Raw genomic sequence first — 21,112 nt, 5'->3', positions numbered from 1 at the left:
TCAGGGTCCAAGAAGATTGCGAAAAATGCATAATTTGACATTTTCAGAGCAGAAGACCAGATACAGGTGATGTGAGAGATTAAAATGATTACAGAAATTGTGACTCTAAGCCATGCTGCTTTTGAGATAATTGCAAAAATGTTAACTTGATTGTTTCAGCGCCATCTTAAGGTCAACATGTTTCATTTTATGCTCCTGAGTAGTGGGTGGAATTTGCAGACCCACTTGCCAATTTTGAAGCATCTTGGTCTTAAAGTTTTTGCAGCATGAACAGTTTTAGCAGAGAAAAAGAAGAAGAAGAAAGAAAAAATAATGAGAACAAAAACAATAGGGCTCTACCAGCTTCGCCTCTTAATAGATATCTCTTATTAATTACTTTTATTCAATCACATATTTTTTAGTAAATGTTTACTTATTCTTGATGAAGGAGTCATGGGAATGTCAGGAGACGGGATGATGAGCCCAGATGGGAAACCGAAAACGGACGTAAAAGACGACAGCGGCCCCGCCAGCGAGCATCACAAACCAAAGGTACTTCCTCGACCTTTTTCCTCTTCCCGTCTTTCTTTGCGATTCCCTCTCTCCCTCTCGTTTTTTTCTGTTCCCTGTTGTTGTTGTTTTTTGATCTTGCTCCCCTAATGAACCAATCCAGATCTGATCAGCATATGCTGCCTCAGCACAGTAGGCTGTTTCGCCGTTGTTTTCTTGCCATATTTAATGATTTGTTTAACATTTACCATTCCTAATGTTTTCCTCGCTTTGTTTTTTTGCCCCCAGCACTCTCCTCTTGCTGATGTTTGGCAGCCCGAGCTGCAAAAAAAAAGAGAGAGAGACACAGAGAGAGGGCTCGGCATCTGCAGTACACACAGCACATACATGTTCAAACACAACACTGAAATAAAGTGCATACACACACACAAGCACATTCGTTTATTTATTTTATGCAACATGAAGACAAGAAGCCGCACACATACACACACACATGCACAGCATCCTTCTCTTAAACACTACGTCCTCAGTGCCTCCTCTTAATACACACACAAACACACACAAGTCCCAAAACACAATGCTGACTTCTCATTTTGCCCTACAATTGCAGCTCGGCTTGGCTCAGCTCAGCAACAACAGAACTCTGCTCTTTGCTCTTTTCTACCCCCTCCCCTTGTTTTTGCTTAACAACCCCTCTTCCACACACACACACACACACACACTCACACATAACGTGCACAAACACGCTCACACGCCTCCATCACATCTACTACACGTCTTTTCCCTCCAAATCCCTGTCTTTTCTTTTGCTGATTACGGTAGTAGGGCCTTTTGAATTATTTAAGGCAGTCAGAGCAGCCAGAAAGACCCCCAGTGCTCCCAAAAGAGATGATCTGTCTGCCAAGAGAGAGGAGAGGAGAGTGAGAAAGAGAGAGCGCTAGAGAGAGAAAGATAAGGTTTTGCTGACATGAGCATTCTGTACACAGACCAGAAGCACTTGTCAAGCTGTTGTTCCCTCTTTCGCGGTCTCTTTCATAAACACACACACACACACACAATAGACACAGACTCACACACTGATGTGAGCTAACATGGAGTGATTTGCACAAAAAGTGGAGCTTGTATCCACATTCACACACACACACACACATATATATAGACACAGACTGCAGATCAGTATGCATTTACATTTCTCGCATTCAAACACATGAATTTATGTATGTAGACTAATAAACAGACATGCAGATTATTTCGCTCACACACACACACACACACACACACACACACACACACTGTACTTCAACTACAGGGCTATATCAGTGGACGAAAGTAACTAAGCATAATTACTCAAGGACTGTAGTTTACTTTTTGTGCTACTTTAAACCTCTACTCTGACATTTCACAGGAAGATTCACTGCATTTATTTGACAGCTAATAATCATTAGTTAATTGATAATATAATCCAATCGTAAAATATATATTATTCTGAAATAGGACACTCTTACTCGTACTTTAACTTGTAACAGTGTATTCCTACATTGTGGTATAACTACTACTAGTATTATAAATAAATAATAATAATATCTGAGTTCTTTTTCTAACACTGATGGCTATACACCCTGGGAAAGAAATGCTAGACCCGCTTTGACACAAACAGCAGTGGAAGTATTCAGTTACTTTACTAAAGTAGAAGTAACAATACAACAATGTAAAAAATGTTACATTACAAATACAGTAGAAGTATTGCATATATATTTAATATTATCAGTAAAAAGTTTTTTTTTTTTTTTTTAACTCTTACGCACTTGTATGTTTATACATCCTGGCTCTTACAAATAGCACTGTGTAGCATCTTAGCCTAGTTATCTTTGCTGTGTCCACTAGCAATGGCTAACCTAGCAATATGAGTGCTTGGAACTTGTTCTGTTGACATCCTTACTGTACCGACTGCTATCTATTGCTTTTTCACTGTCTTCTGACAAAATCGCCTTATTGTAAGTCACTTTAGATAACAGCGTCTGAATGTAATCAATAGCTATAGCTGTCAAATAAATGTAATGGAGTAAAAAACAGTGTGCAGTAAAGAACAAGTATACTCAATTGAAATGCTCAAATGAGTGGAAGTACCTCAAAAATGAACTTAAGTACAGTACTCAATGTACTTTGGTGTTATACACAAAGGTACACACCTTTGTGTATAACACACCACAGTGTTATACTGATACTGAGGAAGTGGGTGACATTGATGGCTGCTTTGATCCAAAGAAAATTAAAGCCCTGTGTCCTCTTCCTCTCTCTCTCCTCTCCAGCTACAGGATGGCTACAGCAACAACAACAGCAGCAGCATCGGCTCCCAGCAGTGTGTGTCCCAGCCAGCTACGCCGGGAGGTGCCCTGCCCGTGCCCTCCCCGCTCTCACCCAGCCCAGCCAGCCTGTCCTCCTACCACGGAGATGACAGCGACAGCATCAGCAGTCCTCCCTGGCCCCTCAAGACCCCCTCCAGTCCTGTAAGAGCTAGAAACTCAAACTCTATTGGACAGATGGACGTGGGCATTTACTGAATAACAGGAATTAAATTAGCATATAGACACAGACCAAACCAAGAGACCTAACGATCAGTGAAACAAAGTGAATTGCCCTTTATGTACAATAATGTTAGTACATGCTGGTAGTTTGATTGATTTATGTATGACTAGATGGATTATTGTGTAATTTCTTAATAAAAAACTGGTTACTAGACCAGAGAAGTCTTTTCTAAACCTGGACTGTAGCCAGACGCGACTGTACAGGATTAAACTTTGTCCACCAGTTTGAACTTGAGGGATTTGAATGTGCTGTGAATGAACTTTGAAGTAAACACAGGCTGCACACTGAAGAAAAAGGCTCTAAAGAAGTGTTTATATTTGTTTGGTCATTCAACTAAGGGCCTGCTTCAGAATGTGTAAATATGAGATGAAACTTTAATGATCCCCATGGGGAGAGTGGTTTGTTGTAGCAGAAAACAGCAATAGGATACAGCAAAGAAAAAGTAAACTGCAAAATACACTATATATAATAAAATTTATAGTATACTGTGTATGAATTACAAATTAGCTTTTAAAAACGTATGTAAATTATGTGTCCACTCAAGTATAGGATGTACATTTATTAATATTATTATTATTATTATTATTATACCATTTCATAATATAATTTAAAAAATGGTATTAACTTGAATGTAGTAAACCAAAAGGTCTTATGTGTTACATTACCATAGGCCAACCTGTCTCATATTTTTGTCTCTTCATCACTCACCAGAAAGCCAACCCAAACTCCTCCTCCCTCAGTGGGGAGAGAATCACGCGGCTGTTTGAGCTGGGCGTGGAGCCGGAGAGGCGGGGCTGGGTGGAGCGATACCTGACCTTCATGGAGGAGAGGGGTACGCCTGTTGCCCAGCTTCCCACTGTGGGCAAGAAGCCGCTGGACCTCTGGAAGCTCTACATAGCTGTGCGGGAGATAGGAGGCCTCGCCATGGTAATGCATTGGGAGAATGTTAACAGATAACAGACAGATTGCACAGTTCAAAAAATGTGTTCTGAGCAGAACATAACCTCACTTGCAGTAAACTTAAATAATATAATCTTATAATACCCATGTAATGAGTAGTGAAAACTATTAAAAATAAATGTGCAATATTCACATGTGAACAATAAAAAAAATTAAGTACCCAGCCATGGAATTGGTTATTTTGATTAAATTCAGCAGGCTATGGTCTGCCGACTCCGGTTTGTGGCTACTAGTATACACTACTTCATAAAGAGAGAAAGGACATGAGTGCATTACCAGTGATCCTCATTTGACTTATGTCTTGTCATTCCCCCAACCCTCAACCATCCAGGTAAACAAGAACAAGAAATGGCGCGAGCTGTCCACCAACCTGAACGTGGGTACATCCAGCAGCTCCGCCAGCTCGCTCAAGAAGCAGTACATCCAGTATCTGTTTGCCTATGAGTGTAAGATGGAGAGGGGAGAAGAGCCGCCGGCAGACAGCAGCAGCAGCGGTAGCAGCATGGCTGGAGGGGACAGCAGGAAGCAGGTTAAGATCCAGCCACCCTCACCTGGTAAGACCTAATAACAGGACTGGTTCGCTGGGTTTTTCACAACTCCACTCTCCCATCTGTCTGCAACCAGCACAACAGGTGCTGCTGATCAAACTACAGGTGTCAGGAATCATCAGAGAGACAGTGATCTGTATTCATGGCAATGCAGCGTACAACATCACAATAAAGGCTTTGCAGCTGAGTCAGAAACCTCCTAGTGACAGGAGCTGCAGTGCCAGAATCTTGAAGGACTGAGAACAAGCAGAAGTATTAGTAGCATGTGCAGATATTCGTAGTAAATATTAATTAGCCTGCTGCGTACATTTGTTCTCCTGTGTGAGTTTTGGTGTCAGACAAACAATTTTAAGAGTCCATTCATTTGGCCTAACAAACTGTTGATTATGTTGCTAATTAGCTATGAGGTTAATGTGGCAAATAAATAAAAGGCAATGTTATTAGTCCCAGGCAGCTATGTTATGTTAGCTGCTGTGCACATTAGATGAATTAGCCAAACTTGCCAAAGTCATCAACGTTACACTATAAATAACATAAATTAACTACATCTGTCCAACACTGCAAAGACAGTTCAGAGCCATTGACGTCCAATATGGCTACCAGAGAGTCCATTACTAACAACAACAACAACAACAACAAAGATATTTTAAGAAATATGAAAAGAGAGGAGGTGTCATGTATATGGAATTTCCTGATGTCATGTTTATTTGGTTCTTTTTGTCTTATGTCCTTATTTCACAGAAAATTGGTTGCTCTGAAATTGTGTTGGGCAAGCTACTTGGAAAATGTAGAGAGCTAAGCTACTAGTTACTCTATATTAAATGAAGCTTCACTACACAGAAGCTACCCCCCAGTGAAATGTAGCAAGCTAAAGTAAATATATATATATATATATATATATATATATATATATATATATACACACACAAACACAGGCCTAGTTTATATTGAACCAACTTCATTCCACAGTAGCAGACTGAAAACCTGCTCCAAACAGAGTGTGTGTGTGCATGAGAGAGAGCTAAACACAGAACACAGAAACTCCCCTACTTACTGCCATATCATTGTAGCAAAATGTATTTCCTCATGCAACAAACTGAGAACTATTGTTGTTTGTATAAAGTTACTGTAAAATCACATTATTATCATTAATTTGGTTTGTTATTTGAAAAATTGTTCCTTTGAAAAATTCTACTGCTTGTCAAAAAGCAAGACATATTTTCAATGTAATATATTTTGTGTTCTGAGTTTGTTTTTCCTCTTTCTTTAGTTTTATGATGTCATTTCATTGTTTTGTTAATTATATCATTGTTTTATTGTTTATATGTGAATTTGTGCTCTGGCAACATTCATGGCAATAGGCCAGAGAGAGAAAGAGAGAGAGAGAATCTCTCATCTCATCTCATGGAAACAAGTTTCTCCCACTACATATCAGTTTCCTCCTCACTAGAGGAAGCGGTGTCCAGGCTGGACCCTGATCCTTCTCACAAGATGTGTTACAATAACTATCACAATAGAAAGTAAACTCAATCTCGCGTGTCTTCATTCCCCGCAGCAAAGTCGCAGACATCAGCCCAAGGATCGGTACGTGATGTCACCGTCACACGGAAGTGCTTCCGTCGGCTACACATACAGGTCCGTGTGTGGCAGTGGCGTCTTACTGATCCTTAGTAGTTGTATTTCAGACATGAGCTTCAGAAATACTTGGGAAAATGTAGCGTGTGTGGACGCTACCTCCCTACTCGGCCAATAAAAAAGCTTCTCTACTGAAAAGTTATGTGATTCAGAAAACAGCGACGATACCACCAAGCTACTGAGAAATGTTGTTAAATTAGTAACGACGCTACTGCCCAACACTGATTAATATAAGATACAGGGTAAAGAACAAAAGAGCGAAAATCAATCAATAAGTTAAATTAGTTCAAGCTCAAAAAATGCATTGTACTCCAAAAACTGATATGTTCATTAACCCTCATAATATTTAACCATCTCAGCAATTTGAAACACACTTTTTCCGCTTACCTCTAGTGGTATTTACACAGGTAGATAGTTTTGGTTTTACCTGAAGTGAGATTTTCACCCAGATACAGTCTAGGTGAATGAGATTGTTCTCACAGCAATGACAAATCTACATGGCAAACAACACTAGAGGTAAGAAAGAAAATGTTTGCTGAGAGATGAGTGAACATGAACACTGTTTTCATGAAATAATTCTTAGTTTAATTTGTACCTCAAACCCGGGACTCACCTTTATTTTATTACGGTGCGTTAGAGGTTAAGTAAGATTGTTTTGGTGCAGCAGCTTAACACAAAGGAGGGTGCCTTTTGTTTGTGTACATCACATGTACACACCCTGTGTCTCTGTGCAAAATTATGACGTGAGGATCAGCAGAGGAGAGAGAAGGAGCCGGAGCGCTATAGTGTGGTAAGGTCACGTCTCTTAATTTGCAGCGGAGATGAGAAAAGTGACCCTGGCTTTTAAATAGAACATCAGAGCACTTCACCTGCCTGAGACACAGAGGCAGATTGCTTCTCCTGGTGGGTGGAAAAGAGCATCTGCCTTCATTTGCATACACACACGTACACATGTACACACACATACATACAGTACACATGAGCCACACACACATACACACACATTCCCTCTTGCGCCTAACACTTTATAATTCCCATTTCAGCCCCCTGTCATCTATTCAAGGGGATCTAACCAGGTCAGTATCATAGAATCTCATTTTACCCACATCAGCTGATGGGACCATGTTACACATAATCAGAGATAGTATCTATATTGTGAAATATGAAAAGGAGTGATGAACCTGTGATGTTTGGACCACCTTTTGGATATGCAGCATTGCACTGTAAAGTGCATTGATTGAAATAATATGTTTATCTCATTTAATTTCAAACCTTTATTTAAATGTGATGAGTTGCCCTCATTTGCAAAGATGTCGAGTTAAACCCCCAGCTAGTACTGTAATACTGATGCTATGTTAGACAAGGCCAAAACAAGCTTTTTCTACAAAGTATTCAACAATGCGCATTTAAAACATTTATTTAGAAGCATAAATCAAGTTTATTATTTGGGTCTATTTGCAAAATTTCGAACATTGTACTCACCAGTTAACTGCTGAGATCTGGGAACACGAGCGGTCAGACAATCAGACATGTTTTTAATAAACCCAAGTTAGCTAAACATCTTTGAAAGTGTAAAAAAGGCAAGCAGTAACATTATTACCCAAACTGCGTGTTGTAAACCTTCATCATAGTTTACAGACCAACCTCCTGGTTGAATTTTGAGCTAACTTATCAGCCATGGCCAATGCAGTGAGGGACTGTTACTGTGGTTGAATGAATCAAATGATCCTGTATTGTTGGCATAGTGGTTTTTCCACCTCAAAGATTAGTAGTACTATTGATAGTAGTTCAGTACTAGTTTTATATGGGAATTGTTGTTCTGTTTAATGTATTCCCACTTGATTTAATGAATACGAAAGAATAAGAATAAAATCAAAAACTTAATTTTATGATAAACTCTCTGTTGTGCTGATGATGTTTATATACAAACATCATTTATGGCGAGATATCCCAGGACACCAGGGGAAAGATATTCCTGCGATGTAATAACCTATAAATCACAGGAAAACATTCAACCGTAATTATTACTGACATTTCTGGTGCACTCACGTTTGGTTTTACATTTTAAGTGGTAAATATAATCTGGCTACCTGACTTGTTTCCAACCTGTATGATTGTCTGAATGCTCGTTTGCTGCTCCATCTGACTTCAGTGTGCCAATGTTGCCTTGTTTCCAGATATTAGCAATTACTTTGATCTGTACAATATTATCATTACCAATAGAAAAATGGCCAAAGCCATTGTGGTGAAATGTGTTTACTCTAAATCTAGATACATTGGATTTTCTTGATGATTGTGATGCATCATTCAAGTGAAATTAATGCATACATTAATAATATTTAATATAACTAGGATTTTAAAACTAAATATACAAAATGACTTGAAAGAGGGACACGTTTGTACATTTGTCTTTAACATAGAAGCAAGCATAAAGATTTTTATTACTTACACCCCAATTCTAAAACTTTGTTAGGGGTAAAGTGCTGAATACCACATGTTCACAAGCTGTGAAAACATCCCGTAGATTTCCTTTTCATACCTCTGCCTCGATCTACTTTGAATGCTTTTCTGCCCTACTGACACCCTGCCAGCCTATATATAGACTGACAGCCCAATGATGTCACCAAGGGAGCCTGTCCAGCGGGGCTGATGGGGGTGGTGGGGTGTGGGGTGTGATTAATGAGCACTGGAATGTAGAACGTAAACAAACTCGACCTCGCCGTCACCTTTCATTCACAAAACTGACTCGTCTTACCGACTCCCCCTCCCACCCCCCTTAACCACTACCACCACCCCTCTGGATTATGTCACCCTCTGACACACACACACACACACACACACATACATACATACGCTCGCAAGCTCTTGTGTGCACACACATCAAGCGTGAGCCACATGCCTCCTGCACAGTCTTTTCACCCTCTAAATGTGGAGCAGAGGGCACTTGAGTTCACGTTCTCCTCCACCCCCCACACACCCACCTCTCCGTATTATGTATCTGTCTGTCTGCCGTTCTGCTCTTGAGGAATGGCGATCCTCTTAACCTTGGCTAACCCCACCATTGTTTGCACTTCTCCATGTGTGCATGTGTGCGCGCGCGTTCATGTTTATCTGAAGCGGGGATATCCCAGGAAGTGAAGAATCCCTAATGCTCGCTGCCCCTTCTCTGCCCTCTCTCCTACCTCTGCTCATCATCATTGGATAACCTCCCCTCCCTGTCTTTCTCTCCCTCTCTCTTTCTCTCTGTCTCCTATGATGTAGAGGCAGGGGGTATCATTGAATAATTCAGAATTAGCATGAATTTTTAAAGCTTAAGTCTTTCTTTTTTTTTCTATGGAAACGTGCAGTGCTGGGAAAGGCCACTGAGGCTGTTCCAGGGAAAGTCTTCTCACACTAAATGCTCATTAGGATGCTTTCATATTCTCTCTTTCTCCATCTTTGCCATCTTTTAGCCAGAACGGTCCACATTTTCCATTAAACCTGCTTCTGGGAATTTGTATCCCTTGGTTTTATCTGTTTGTGGGTTCTTTGTGTGGTTGGGCTCTTGTAGCTTGGCACTCTTATAATTTTCATCTGAACTGAGAAATTCACAGAAATACGGTGTCATAACAAGAGAGCACACTAACCCAGTTTCAGCCCCAGTTTGAGTCCCTGTAGTTTTTCTAGGAGGAAGTCACAAGCGCTTTCTCAAGCTCTTCACTCATATTCAGGGTTGACAAAGTAGTAGCTTGCACATAATTTGATTGTACCTAGTACAATAATGGCAGATATATACACATATATATTATCCTCAAATACATCTGTGTCCACCAACTTAGCCCTCCCCATGAACCCATGGCACACCTAAAAAAAAAGCCAGCTAAACCATCTTCAAACAGCTTCCAAATAAAGAGCCCAAGCACCCAAGTGGGCAATTTCCTCTGAGAAATCCTTCCCTGCTCTCTGCATTGTCCTCTCCTCTTGCCTCTTTTCCCTTCTCCTCTTCCTCTTACGCAGTCCCTCCATACTCATCTTCTCTGCCCTCATGTAGACTGTTTGCTCGAGCTCAGTTCTCATAGAGAGCGCCACTGTTAGTGCTTTGGCCTTAAGTCCAAAGTTATCTCACTAATACAGCACCTCGCTGCAGGGAAAAGCCCACTATGGCCGATGTTACTCAAACCAGCTTCACGATCATATCTGAAGACACGGAGGAGCCCTGCGGTCTGAATGTGAATTCTGTGCAATCATCTAGCAATGATTATATATATATAAAATATAAGAAGGATACTTGTGTCTTCCAGCTAATTCTGGTGGCTCCCTCCAAGGCCCACAGACGCCCCAGTCCTCTGGCAGCAGCTCTACAGCGGAGGCAGCAGGGGATCTGAAACCCCCCACACCTGCTACCACCCCACTGGGACAGGTCACACCATTGCCCCCCAACAGGTACCACACAGACATACTGCACTATTAACACTACTACTACAGTATTGCTACTGCTACTGCTCCAAGAGGTGATGCTGCTTTTGATACTATATTAATACTGTTACTGCCTCTACCACTTCTCATTATATTATATGATTAATCTACTTGATTAACTTGATGAAACAAGTTACACTGTGATATCAGTCAACACAAATTGATCCTTCTGTATTAACACCGATTGTTGGTGTCTCATAAAAAAAATAACTTCTGTGTAGTAAAGCAGGATTTAAGTAAAAGATCACTATGTGCAAAGTTATGTTCAGATACATTATCTCAAAAAACATTTAGCCATCAAGTGATTTAGGCGAGATTGAAGATGAAATCCACATTATGTTTTGTCGCTCTTCATATGATGATTTAAGGCTTTTACTTTTTCATAAGATGTCCTTCAGATTTCTTGTTGGATGATTACAAAAGGTGGGAGGCTGTTTTTGTGGCAGATTTTATTTGCAGCCTTGGAGAGTAGACAACGTCCTTTGTTTGCTTTGTTCGTGATATTATGTGTGAGAAGTTATATTCTTGTCTTATGAAGTGTTGTTTTACCACTGCATTGGTATATTTGGTGTCTTTTAAGCCCATGTTGGCAGGGCACTACTATGTGCATGCATGACACAAATGAAATGAAGGGTGATGGAAATGAACATGAAGTACATTTACTCAAGTACTGTTCTAGTATCTAGTATTTTATTTTATTCTACTTTTTATTTTTTACTCCACTACATTTATTTGACAGTTTAATTAACTAGTTACTTAAAAACTGTTTTAAATATAAATATAATTATTAATATCTGAAGTATTTAAATAGAACTCCCTCACAGCATATATCCTATCCACATTTTCAGTGTGTGCAATCCCTGATCTATACTTCTCTCACACAGCTTCCACCTTCTCCCCTCCGTCGCTCCCTCTCTCCCTCCCTCTCTCTTTGCCTTGTCCAGGAGCAGTGTGAGCGTACAGGACCCCTTCTCAGAGGTGAGCGACCCGGCCTTCCAGAAGCGTGCTACCTCCCTGCCCCCCTCAGGTCCTTACCAGCAAGGCCTCAGCATGCCTGACATGATGATGAGGATGCAGTATGACACCAAGGACCCCTTCGCCGGGATGAGAAAGAGTGAGTGGGCCACACACCGTGACACCCTTTCCCCAAAACACAAGCCCCTAAACCTGTTTCCCCAATTTTACAAAATATTTTGAGTTATGTGAATATGATTGTTGTTATTAAAATTGTTGTATAATCAGCCATTTTGTATTGTCATATAAACATAGGCTTTAAATGATATGTACATTTAAAAGTTTATATAAAAACTTATAACAGAATGACAGAACTATCCCAAAGCAGCCATCTTTCGTCTCTCTCGTTGGTCTAATTCATCGTCTAGTCACTGCCTCATCTCAGATCACAACAGATGTGTGTGTGTGTGTGTTTTTCTACTAGGACTATGAAAGGAAATGAAAACTGTTTGTTACACCACACATCCCTTTATCAAAAGCACACCAGCTCGTCTGATTTTCTTGTAGCTTAGCCTTCGTCTTATCCTAACTTTGTTCATCCTTTTCATCCTCCTCGTGTTCAACCTTTCATCCTTTCCGTCCTGCTGAGAAGCACCTGTTTTGACCAACTCGTGTGGTTTAGATTTCAGAACAAACAGTAGTTTTAGAAAGGATAGCGGCTCCTCTGAAGGCTGAAGAGAATGGAGCCTGAATGAATAATATGGATGGATGTAAGCTGCATAACAACAGTTGCAGCCTCAGAACAATAGGTTTAATCATGGAGGGTGGTGAATATTCATAGAGGAATGCTGCCACCTGGTGGTTGGCAGAAAACATGGTTCGTGCATGTTCCTAGGACAGTCAAAGACTATTTTTTAGCTTGTTAATGCCTGTTAGAATCCTTATTTTCTATTCTATTTAGTCCATGTTGTCTAAATTCAGTCATTATTATGTAAAATAATGTAAGATGCATTTAGTTCAATTGCTTTCCTCCTTCACAGTGGCAGGAGCTGATCCCTACATACCTGCCCAGATGCCTGGCGGCGGTATGCAGGACATGTATGGTCGACCCCCGTCAGCCTTGAGCATGAGCCAACGGTCACAGTATCCATACGGCCCAGGCTATGACAGGAGGTAGGCACACAAATCACCAGAAGAGGGGAAGAGGGTGGTGAACCTTTAGTATCTCATTATTTCTTTGAGATTTCCCTAACATGACCCCGAAGGGTATACTATACTGTTTTTATTGATTGTATGTATTTTCCTATTGTTGGCAAGACAGAATATTCACCAGTAGTGTATGGGATAATTAAATACGTTTATAGATGTTATGTCAGTGATGGATTGTCAGAAACATGAAGACTTTCCTATTGTCCCTCAGACCGGACCATGTCATGGGGATGGAAGGGAGCATGGGTCCCCCTGGGAGTCAGAACAACATGGGACCTTCTAACAGTGAGGGCAGCATGTACTCTCCCAGTAGATACCCTTCACAGCAGAGGTCAGCACCTGTGTGTTTGTGTGTGAGTGTAGTAGAGTACACTTGTGTAGAAAGTCAAAGCTATAGCAACATTGTATGTCTTCATGTAACTTTGATAATCCTTTTTTTGAAACAGCGAGTGATATATTCCTCCTAACCCGCCTGTTCTGTTTCAGACATGATGGCTACGGTCAGCAGTATCCTGGCATGCCGTATGGGATGCATCCATCTGGGATGTACCCACAGCAACAGGTGAGAGAGAGCTCATCTGTTTGTAGTCACTACTGTTTATCTCTAACTATAGGATGGAAATACAGCAGTTTAAATGCTTCTTAATGTCTTGGTTAAAAATAGTACTTCTTCATTTTATATTGTATCATATATTAGAAACATTCAGAACTGAGTAAAAACCATACCAAAAGGTCCTCCACACATGTTGTATCTCTGCATTTCACTGCTCTAAGTGCACAGTGGAAATTGTGGAGATTTTTGTAGGAAGGATCACACAGCGATCTGTGTGTATTCACCTCAATTCATCTCAGTTCAGTCAAATTCATCTACAAGTGCAGGCAAATGTAGGAATTGGTCTCCGGCTCACATGCGTACTCTACAACCAGTGTTAAAACACAGATAACAACATATACACATAAAAACTTAACAAGTATATATACTATATTTACAGGGTTTTTCTTTACACAAGGGACTCATAAACCTGTCCTCCAAAGGCATTAATTTTTTCCCCAAAAATTGTAATTGGGATAATTTTATTGTTTTATATATTTATTAATATGATACACAATTTTACTACTAGTTTGTTATCGGTGTTATAGGTGATAATTTAATTTACTTTTTTTTATTCAAATATTCACTTTAATGTTCTTCATTTTTATTCCTACTACTCTTTTTGTACCTTTGCATAAAAGGTGCAACACAAATAAAGTCGAGACTATCATTATCATTGTTATAATATAATTTCATGGAATCGTGAGAATGAATCTACCATGGCTCTGTGTTTTTACTAACAAAAAAATAATCACAGACTATCTACACCCTTGCTTCAGCAGGGCTACAAACGGCCAATGGATGGCATGTATGGCCCCCCACCCAAGAGACACGAGAGCGACATGTATGCCATGCAGTACGCCAACCAGCAGCCGGACATGTACAACCACTACGGGGGTGGGTACTCAGGCCCTGAACACAGACCCATCCAGGGACAGTTTCCCTTCCCCTACCCCCGTGACCGCATGGCCCCCTCAGGTCAGAGCCAGCACAGTATGATGGCTGGTGGGCCCACTACTAACCATGCTAACGATGGCCCCAACATGTGGCCGTCCAGGACAGACCTCGGCTATCCCTACCCCAACAGACAGGGGCCGCCATCACAGATGCCACCTTATGGCTCGATTGGTAGAGATGACATGGACGGGCGGCCCGGGCAGGAGCAGTGGCACCGTCAGTCTCCCTACATGTCATCATCAGGTGGCATGCCTCCCCTGTCTTCACGCCAGCCATCTTCTTTTTCCAACTCTCCATCCATGGCCAACCACCTGCCCAGAGCACCCAGCCCAGGGGCCTTCCAACGCTCCATGGACTCTAGGATGTCACCCAGCAAAGCACCGTTCATGTCACCCATGAAGATGCCTAAGCCTGGGATGACCATGATGGGCCCACAGGGCAGTGGACCCCTTGGTCAGTTTCCTCCCAACCTGAGGCGGGACCTCAACTACCCGCCAGGATCAGTTGAGGCCACCATGCCTATTCTTAAGCCCCGACGCAAGCTCACCTCCAAGGACACTGGTGAGTCTTATTATTATTATGATTTAATTCTAGTCGTTCCTTTAGCTTGAAAAGTTGTGGATTCATGGTATATTCAAGCCTTGTACAGCTACACCTAATTTTCAGGTAGAACTATGCACAACATGAGATCAATTTTATGAAAGGAAACACAATGATCTACTCTGTTCACTGTCCCTTTTATCAGTTGGACAATGTCTAATCACCATTTTTTCTCTCTTCCTGGTTCCAAAAATTCTGCTGTTTTAATCCCAGGAACGCCTGAGGCCTGGCGTGTGATGATGTCTCTGAAGTCTGGCCTGCTGGCAGAGAGCACATGGGCTCTAGACACCATCAACATCCTGCTGTACGATGACAGCACTGTGGCCTCCTTTAACCTCTCCCAGGTAAATCCAATTTCATGACTACCCATCACTGCTGACTGACAGAACGGATTCATTTAGCCTGGTAGAGCATGCTATGACAGTATGACAACAGTGTGTCTCTTTAAGCCCGGTCTTTCAGATTAACCTATTTTATTGTAGATTCTATAAAAATTGTAGGATCTATAAAATGACAGTGAGCGGAAAACATTCAGAAGACTTTATGCTATTCTGACTTGTTAAAGTGGTTCAAAGAATTCAAGATATTATGATTATTTGAAAACAAGTGATTCTAATTAAATATTCTCTGCCTAGATAGTAAATCTTTGCTAGCATTCATCATCTGGAACTACTTGGCAACACGTTTTCCTTCTGCTGAAATTGTTGACATTAATTTGATCTCTGTCTGACCAGTTGCCTGGATTCCTCGAGCTGATTGTGGAGTACTTCCGCCGTTGTCTGATCGAGATCTTTGGGATCCTGGAAGAGTTTGAGGTGGGGACCGTGGCTCAGAAAAGCCTTTTGGACCCTGCTGCTAACCAGAAACAAGAAGCCATCCCTGACCAGGAAACAGACTCTGCTGTTCAACCTGAAGCTGAGCCAGGTCCGGCAGCAGAGACGCGGGTGGAGCAAGCAGGAAGCGCCATGGAGGAAGCTCTACCTGTCACTGCAGAGCCAGCGTCGGTGGAGGTGAACGGTGAGACGGAGGAGTCTGAGGTGAGCGTAAAGAAGGAGGACAAGAGTGAAGAGGACAGAGAGAAAGAGGGGAAAGACGAGGAAGAGAGTGAAAAAGGAGCAGAGAGTAAAAATGAGTGTGTTTCCCAGCCTGCAGCAGAGCTAGAACCTAAAGCTAAACAAGCCAGTAAATATGATAAGCTCCCCATCAAGATTGTCCACAAAGAGAACCTGATTGAAGACATGACTGAGCACTTTGGTTACGTCACTGAGTTCACCAGCGGGTTGCTTCACTGGCAGGCGGGTGGAGGTGATTCCACCGCACACATTCAAACACAATTTGAACCTCGGAGTGACCCACCTGCCAGGGCGGATGGAAAGACAAGAAAAGAAAACAAAGAGGAAAACAAGGTGGACGATGGAAAGAAGCAGCCACTGAAACATATCACTGCTACTATTGATGATGTTCTGTGCGCACGGGTCGACGCCCTTTCGTATGCTCACCCCGCACGCTCCTTGCCATCCTACCCCTTCAGGGTGCATCTGGATGGGGAGCAGGACCACATCACCTTGCTGGAGGATGAGCCTCGCTGCCTGGACGAGGCCCCGCTCTCCACAGCTTCCGCCTGGCAGGACTCGCTGGCCAAGCGTGCCTCTGCGTCTCCAACATCATCCGGAGCCTATCCTTTATCCCGGGAAATGACTTGGATATGTCACGCCACCCTGCTCTGGTTCTACTTCTGGGCAGGCTGCTCCTGCTGCACCACCAGCACCCGGAGAGGAATAGGTCGCCCCCTAGCTACCAGAGAGATGAGCAGCAGGAGAAGGGGCTGACGAGTAGCAAAGAGGAGTGGTGGTGGGAGTGCCTGAGTCTGCTCAGGGAGAACGCCATGGTCACTCTGGCCAACATCTCGGGTCAGCTGGATCTCTCCACCTATCCAGACACTATCTGCCTCCCCATCTTGGATGGCCTTCTTCACTGGATGGTGTGCCCTTCTGCTGAAGCCCAGGACCCGTTCCCATCAGCAGCACCCCACTCCCAGCTCACTCCCCAGAGGCTGGTGCTGGAGTGCCTCTGCAAGTTGAGCATCCTGGGCGACAATGTTGACCTCCTGCTAGCTACGCCGCCTTTCAGCCGACAGGAGAAACTCTTCACTGTCTTGGTCCGGTACGTGGGTCAGAGGAAGGCCCAGGTGTACAGGGAGATGGCTGTGGCTGTTCTCTCCCACCTGGCACAAGGAGACACCACAGCCGCACGTGCCATAGCCATGCAGAAGGGCAGCGTGGGTAACTTGGTAGGCTTCTTGGAGGATGGTGTTAGCATGGCGCAGTACCAACAGAACCCTCACAGCTTGCTGCACATGGGGCACCCCCCTATGGACCCACCTAGCATAAACATGATGTGCAGAGCAGCTAAAGGCCTGTTAGCTATGGCTAAAGTGGAGGAGAACAAGACAGAGTTTGTGCTGTATGAAAGCAGATTATTAGACATCTCCATTTCCTCGGTGCTCAACGCAGGAGTGGTGGGTGTTATTTGCCAAGTTCTTTTTCACTTAGGGAAATCATGACAAGAGGAGAGGCAGGACTCACAAGGCAAACGCTAAGGTGGACTAGATATTTCTGTGGTTTTCTATTTTTATTTATCAAAATGACAGAAAATGTTTGTTTTTTTAAAAAGAAATATCCACATAAACAAAATATCTCTATATATGTATAGCTTCTGGGCCCTGTTAAAAAAGTGGGTTTGGGATCTGAAAGCTCATTTTAATACAGATATTTAATACCTGCTGGTGTTCGATTGCTACGTTTGATATTTTGTTTGGCATTTGTTTTTGTTTGTTTACTTTTTCAGCCAAAGCTGCCACCAGATTTTGGTGCTGAATTACGTGGGTTCCTTTGAGGCGATGAGTCGTTGAGATGTTTTTCAGTTTTATAAACGCTATTACACTCGTCAGCATTTTGTTAATGGAGAGTATTTATTTAAAATGTGACACTGTACAGTAGTTTCAACTTTTTTGCCAACACTTATGGGGGGAAAAAACACTGACTTTTTAAATTGAAATGTATATGTCTCCATCGCTGGAAGATAAATTGTGCAATAGAACTAGAGCAAGTTGTCCCTTTTTTGAGAACAACCAGAAGATGTAAATCTTTAAAGACACCTGCAGTGTGTGCTTTAGGCCATAAGGAGGCAGCATTGCACCAGCCAATCAACATGAGAGAGCGTCTGTCAAAAGACGTGTCTAATTTATCAATCATAGCCTCAATGACTTTCACAGATGGACTTTGTGTTTCCTAAGCACTTGTGTTATGTCTGTATTTTTTCATCACTGTGTATATAAACCGTTGTACAATGGACACACATGATTCTTTCAGTCTCAATCAAGCATAGCAACAGATGGGACTTTCTGACTATTATAACAAATGCTTTTATTGTTGGTAAAATTTGTTATTGTTATTATACATATTTTGTTAATGGGGTCAAATATTTGAACATGGCAGGTGTAACTGATGTTTCAATGTAAAAATTCCTGTATGCATTGTATTATAGCTGAGAAAACAATCGCTTTGGTAAACAAACGTGGAAGTGCCAGGGTGAGGGGATATCTAGGCGAGGTGACTTAAGAAAACTGAACACATTTCTGTTTGTTACTGTCCTCCATTCATGTCAACGGGCATATTTTTGAATCTAGATAATGCTCCAAAAGAAACGTGTGAAAAAGAACCTTCAAAATGTCCTGAAAGCTCACTGTAAAATTTGCCTTTTTTCGTATGACTCCATGTCTCTCTTTTATTCAGTATACACATTTATACTCTGTGCTGCACATGTCACAAATAAATGTAATGATGAACATCGTTAAGCACCGGAGACGTTGCATTATGTCCAGACAATCTTAGGCCAATAAAACGAACATCAACTGCTTACATGGACTTCCTTTTATTGATGTCATTCAAAATAGTTTGATCACAGTCACAATTGACTACTCAAGCCTTACACTGAAGTTGTACAATGACTGAAATGCTGTAACAGGCAAGAGTCCAGAGGACACGTGATAAAAGGCCTGATTGTTTTCTGTCTGATTGAACTCTGTGACACCTCTGCTGATATCAATAGTCTCCCATTAGTCAGTTTTTAGTCTCTCTATACTAATAAACTGTAAGGTAAGGGTATTAGATGCATACAGTGCGTCTATTTGTACAATATGTAGGCAGATTTCAAAAGGCATGAAATGGTTAAACCATTTATTGGTCACATGATGCTGCTATATTGTTGCAGTGTTTGTGTTGAGGTCTGGGTCCAGTGTAAAGCTTATTGTACTCATGGGACCCCAGACTCAATTTGAACAGCTCCTCTAAGCCCTCAGTTTTCATACTTTACTCATTAAGAAAAAGGCTGATGACCTTTCTACCACCATCCTCAGCATGCACAGTGATAGGTACACTTCCTCCCTACAACACCATACCACCCAGCTCTTAAAGCACTTGTGTTCTTGTATTCGGGAAGGACATCACCTAAGTCCAAGACAAAAGAAATGAAAAATCTTAGAGAGGGCTATTATGAAAAAGGGAGGGGTGTTTGTTACCAGGCCCTGTTGGCAGGCTTTTCTGCCCCATACGATGACCTTTCTGCGGCCGAGACTAAAACTGCATGTCTTATCTGCATTGTTGCACTATTGACCCTTTTCCAATAAAAAAAAAAGACAAAAATCATCAATCACAGGCTCGTTTTCACAGCAGGCATTTTGAGTCATAGTAGGAAAAACACAGGTGTTACTAATAACATTCACAGTGCCTCTGTTTGGTCAGATAATCTAAACTCTTTATTCCCAGACTACTACTACTACTACTACTATTAAGAATTATTTTTAAAACAATGTTGGTGATTGTGTTTGTCTTGCTTTTGTTTTAGTATATAATGGCAAATTATCACATTTTTTAACATGACAATTGTATATCTCTGTATGTAGTTTTGGGTTGTTTATCTCTTTGTGTTATAATATTAGTCCCCCTTCTTACATATCTGCACGTTAAACAGTTAAAAGTTTTATTCATACACTTTTAGCATTTCTGAAGACAAGGACTTTTCCTCCTCTTAAATCCCATGATTAGATTATATTTGACCTCCAACAACTGCAGCTTTATAAACAATTTTAGACATTGTGGCCGTGTTACTAATGCCTCTGTAGAGTTTTCCCAAGATCAAATCAAAGATGATATTAATATGATAAATGTGTAGCACGCTTTATATACTTTACACTTTAAGAACTGTTAAGTTTAAAAATCTCTTTTAGTGTTGATGATGATGCCTTTTAATGAAGGCATGCAAGTTGTTGAGTGTAAACACAGACATCAGATAGGAACAGGATTTAAAAGCAGACGTAAACACAAGACAATCCCTCTCTGTATCTATTTTACTGTCTGCTACACTCCCTCTAATTTGAGCAAGTTTTCAAGCATCAATATATAAGAAAGAAGTGTTGAATGAATACAGACTCAACTGCCAACACAACCCATCTTATTATCATCTGGTAACACCACAGAGGCTACATTCACTGTGGATCATACTGAGTCTGATAGCACCCATTACTCTTCATAATTCTCCTCCTTTCTGTTTATTTGGTCTTTGAATAGAGTCCTCAGTTTGCTTTTCCCAGAATTGTTACTTCCTCTCTAGTTGGAATTTGACGTCTTTCCTTTGCCTGCTAGCATTAAAAGTCCTATTTTAAGCTGCCTTTAATAAAAGCATCTCTGAGGTTGACAACACAGGCAATAAACAGGTTGGGTTTCAAAAAATGATTGTTGCCTGCGTTAGTGGCTGCAGAGAGCTACAATCACTCATCTTCATCTTATTAAAATCTTATTGACACCTTTAAACAAATGACAACCTTCCCAAGAGGTGGTTAACAGCCTGATTGACTTTCAACTACTGCACATTTCTGTGGAGACAGAAATGATTGATATGCTTTTGGGTCTTGGCATTTCAACTGTAGCTTTATTGTTGTTAAATGTATGCACATGCACATTATAAACAGTGACTGGGCCTTATGTACCTCTGAGTGCTTTCAATTTCAGCCTGTCATTTACATTTTGGATGGAAAGTGGGTTGCTATACTTTTTTGGTGATGGAGAAT

General features: G+C 41.4%; 1 protein-coding gene across 1 annotated transcript in view; it reads left to right on the top strand.

The window, feature by feature from the left end:
- Nucleotides 1-18,905, top strand: part of LOC119910359 (AT-rich interactive domain-containing protein 1B-like) — a 173,011-nt gene extending 154,106 nt beyond the window's left edge. The window contains 13 exon segments of the mRNA XM_038728934.1: nt 428-531; nt 2,799-2,996; nt 3,787-4,002; nt 4,367-4,589; nt 10,499-10,640; nt 11,618-11,787; nt 12,668-12,800; nt 13,048-13,167; nt 13,323-13,398; nt 14,211-14,946; nt 15,199-15,329; nt 15,720-16,626; nt 16,629-18,905. Of these exon segments, the coding sequence (XP_038584862.1) occupies nt 428-531; nt 2,799-2,996; nt 3,787-4,002; nt 4,367-4,589; nt 10,499-10,640; nt 11,618-11,787; nt 12,668-12,800; nt 13,048-13,167; nt 13,323-13,398; nt 14,211-14,946; nt 15,199-15,329; nt 15,720-16,626; nt 16,629-17,548 (4,076 nt within the window). The 3' untranslated portion in view covers nt 17,549-18,905.
- Nucleotides 18,906-21,112: the final 2,207 nt, after the last annotated feature.

Source organism: Micropterus salmoides, unplaced genomic scaffold (genome assembly GCF_014851395.1).
Source record: "Micropterus salmoides isolate LMB-PRFRI ecotype aquatic unplaced genomic scaffold, ASM1485139v1 Ms_hic_scaffold_19, whole genome shotgun sequence".
Lineage (NCBI taxonomy): Eukaryota > Metazoa > Chordata > Actinopteri > Centrarchiformes > Centrarchidae > Micropterus > Micropterus salmoides.
Note: the sequence above shows the minus strand (reverse complement) of the source record. Positions and strands in the feature narration are given on the sequence as shown.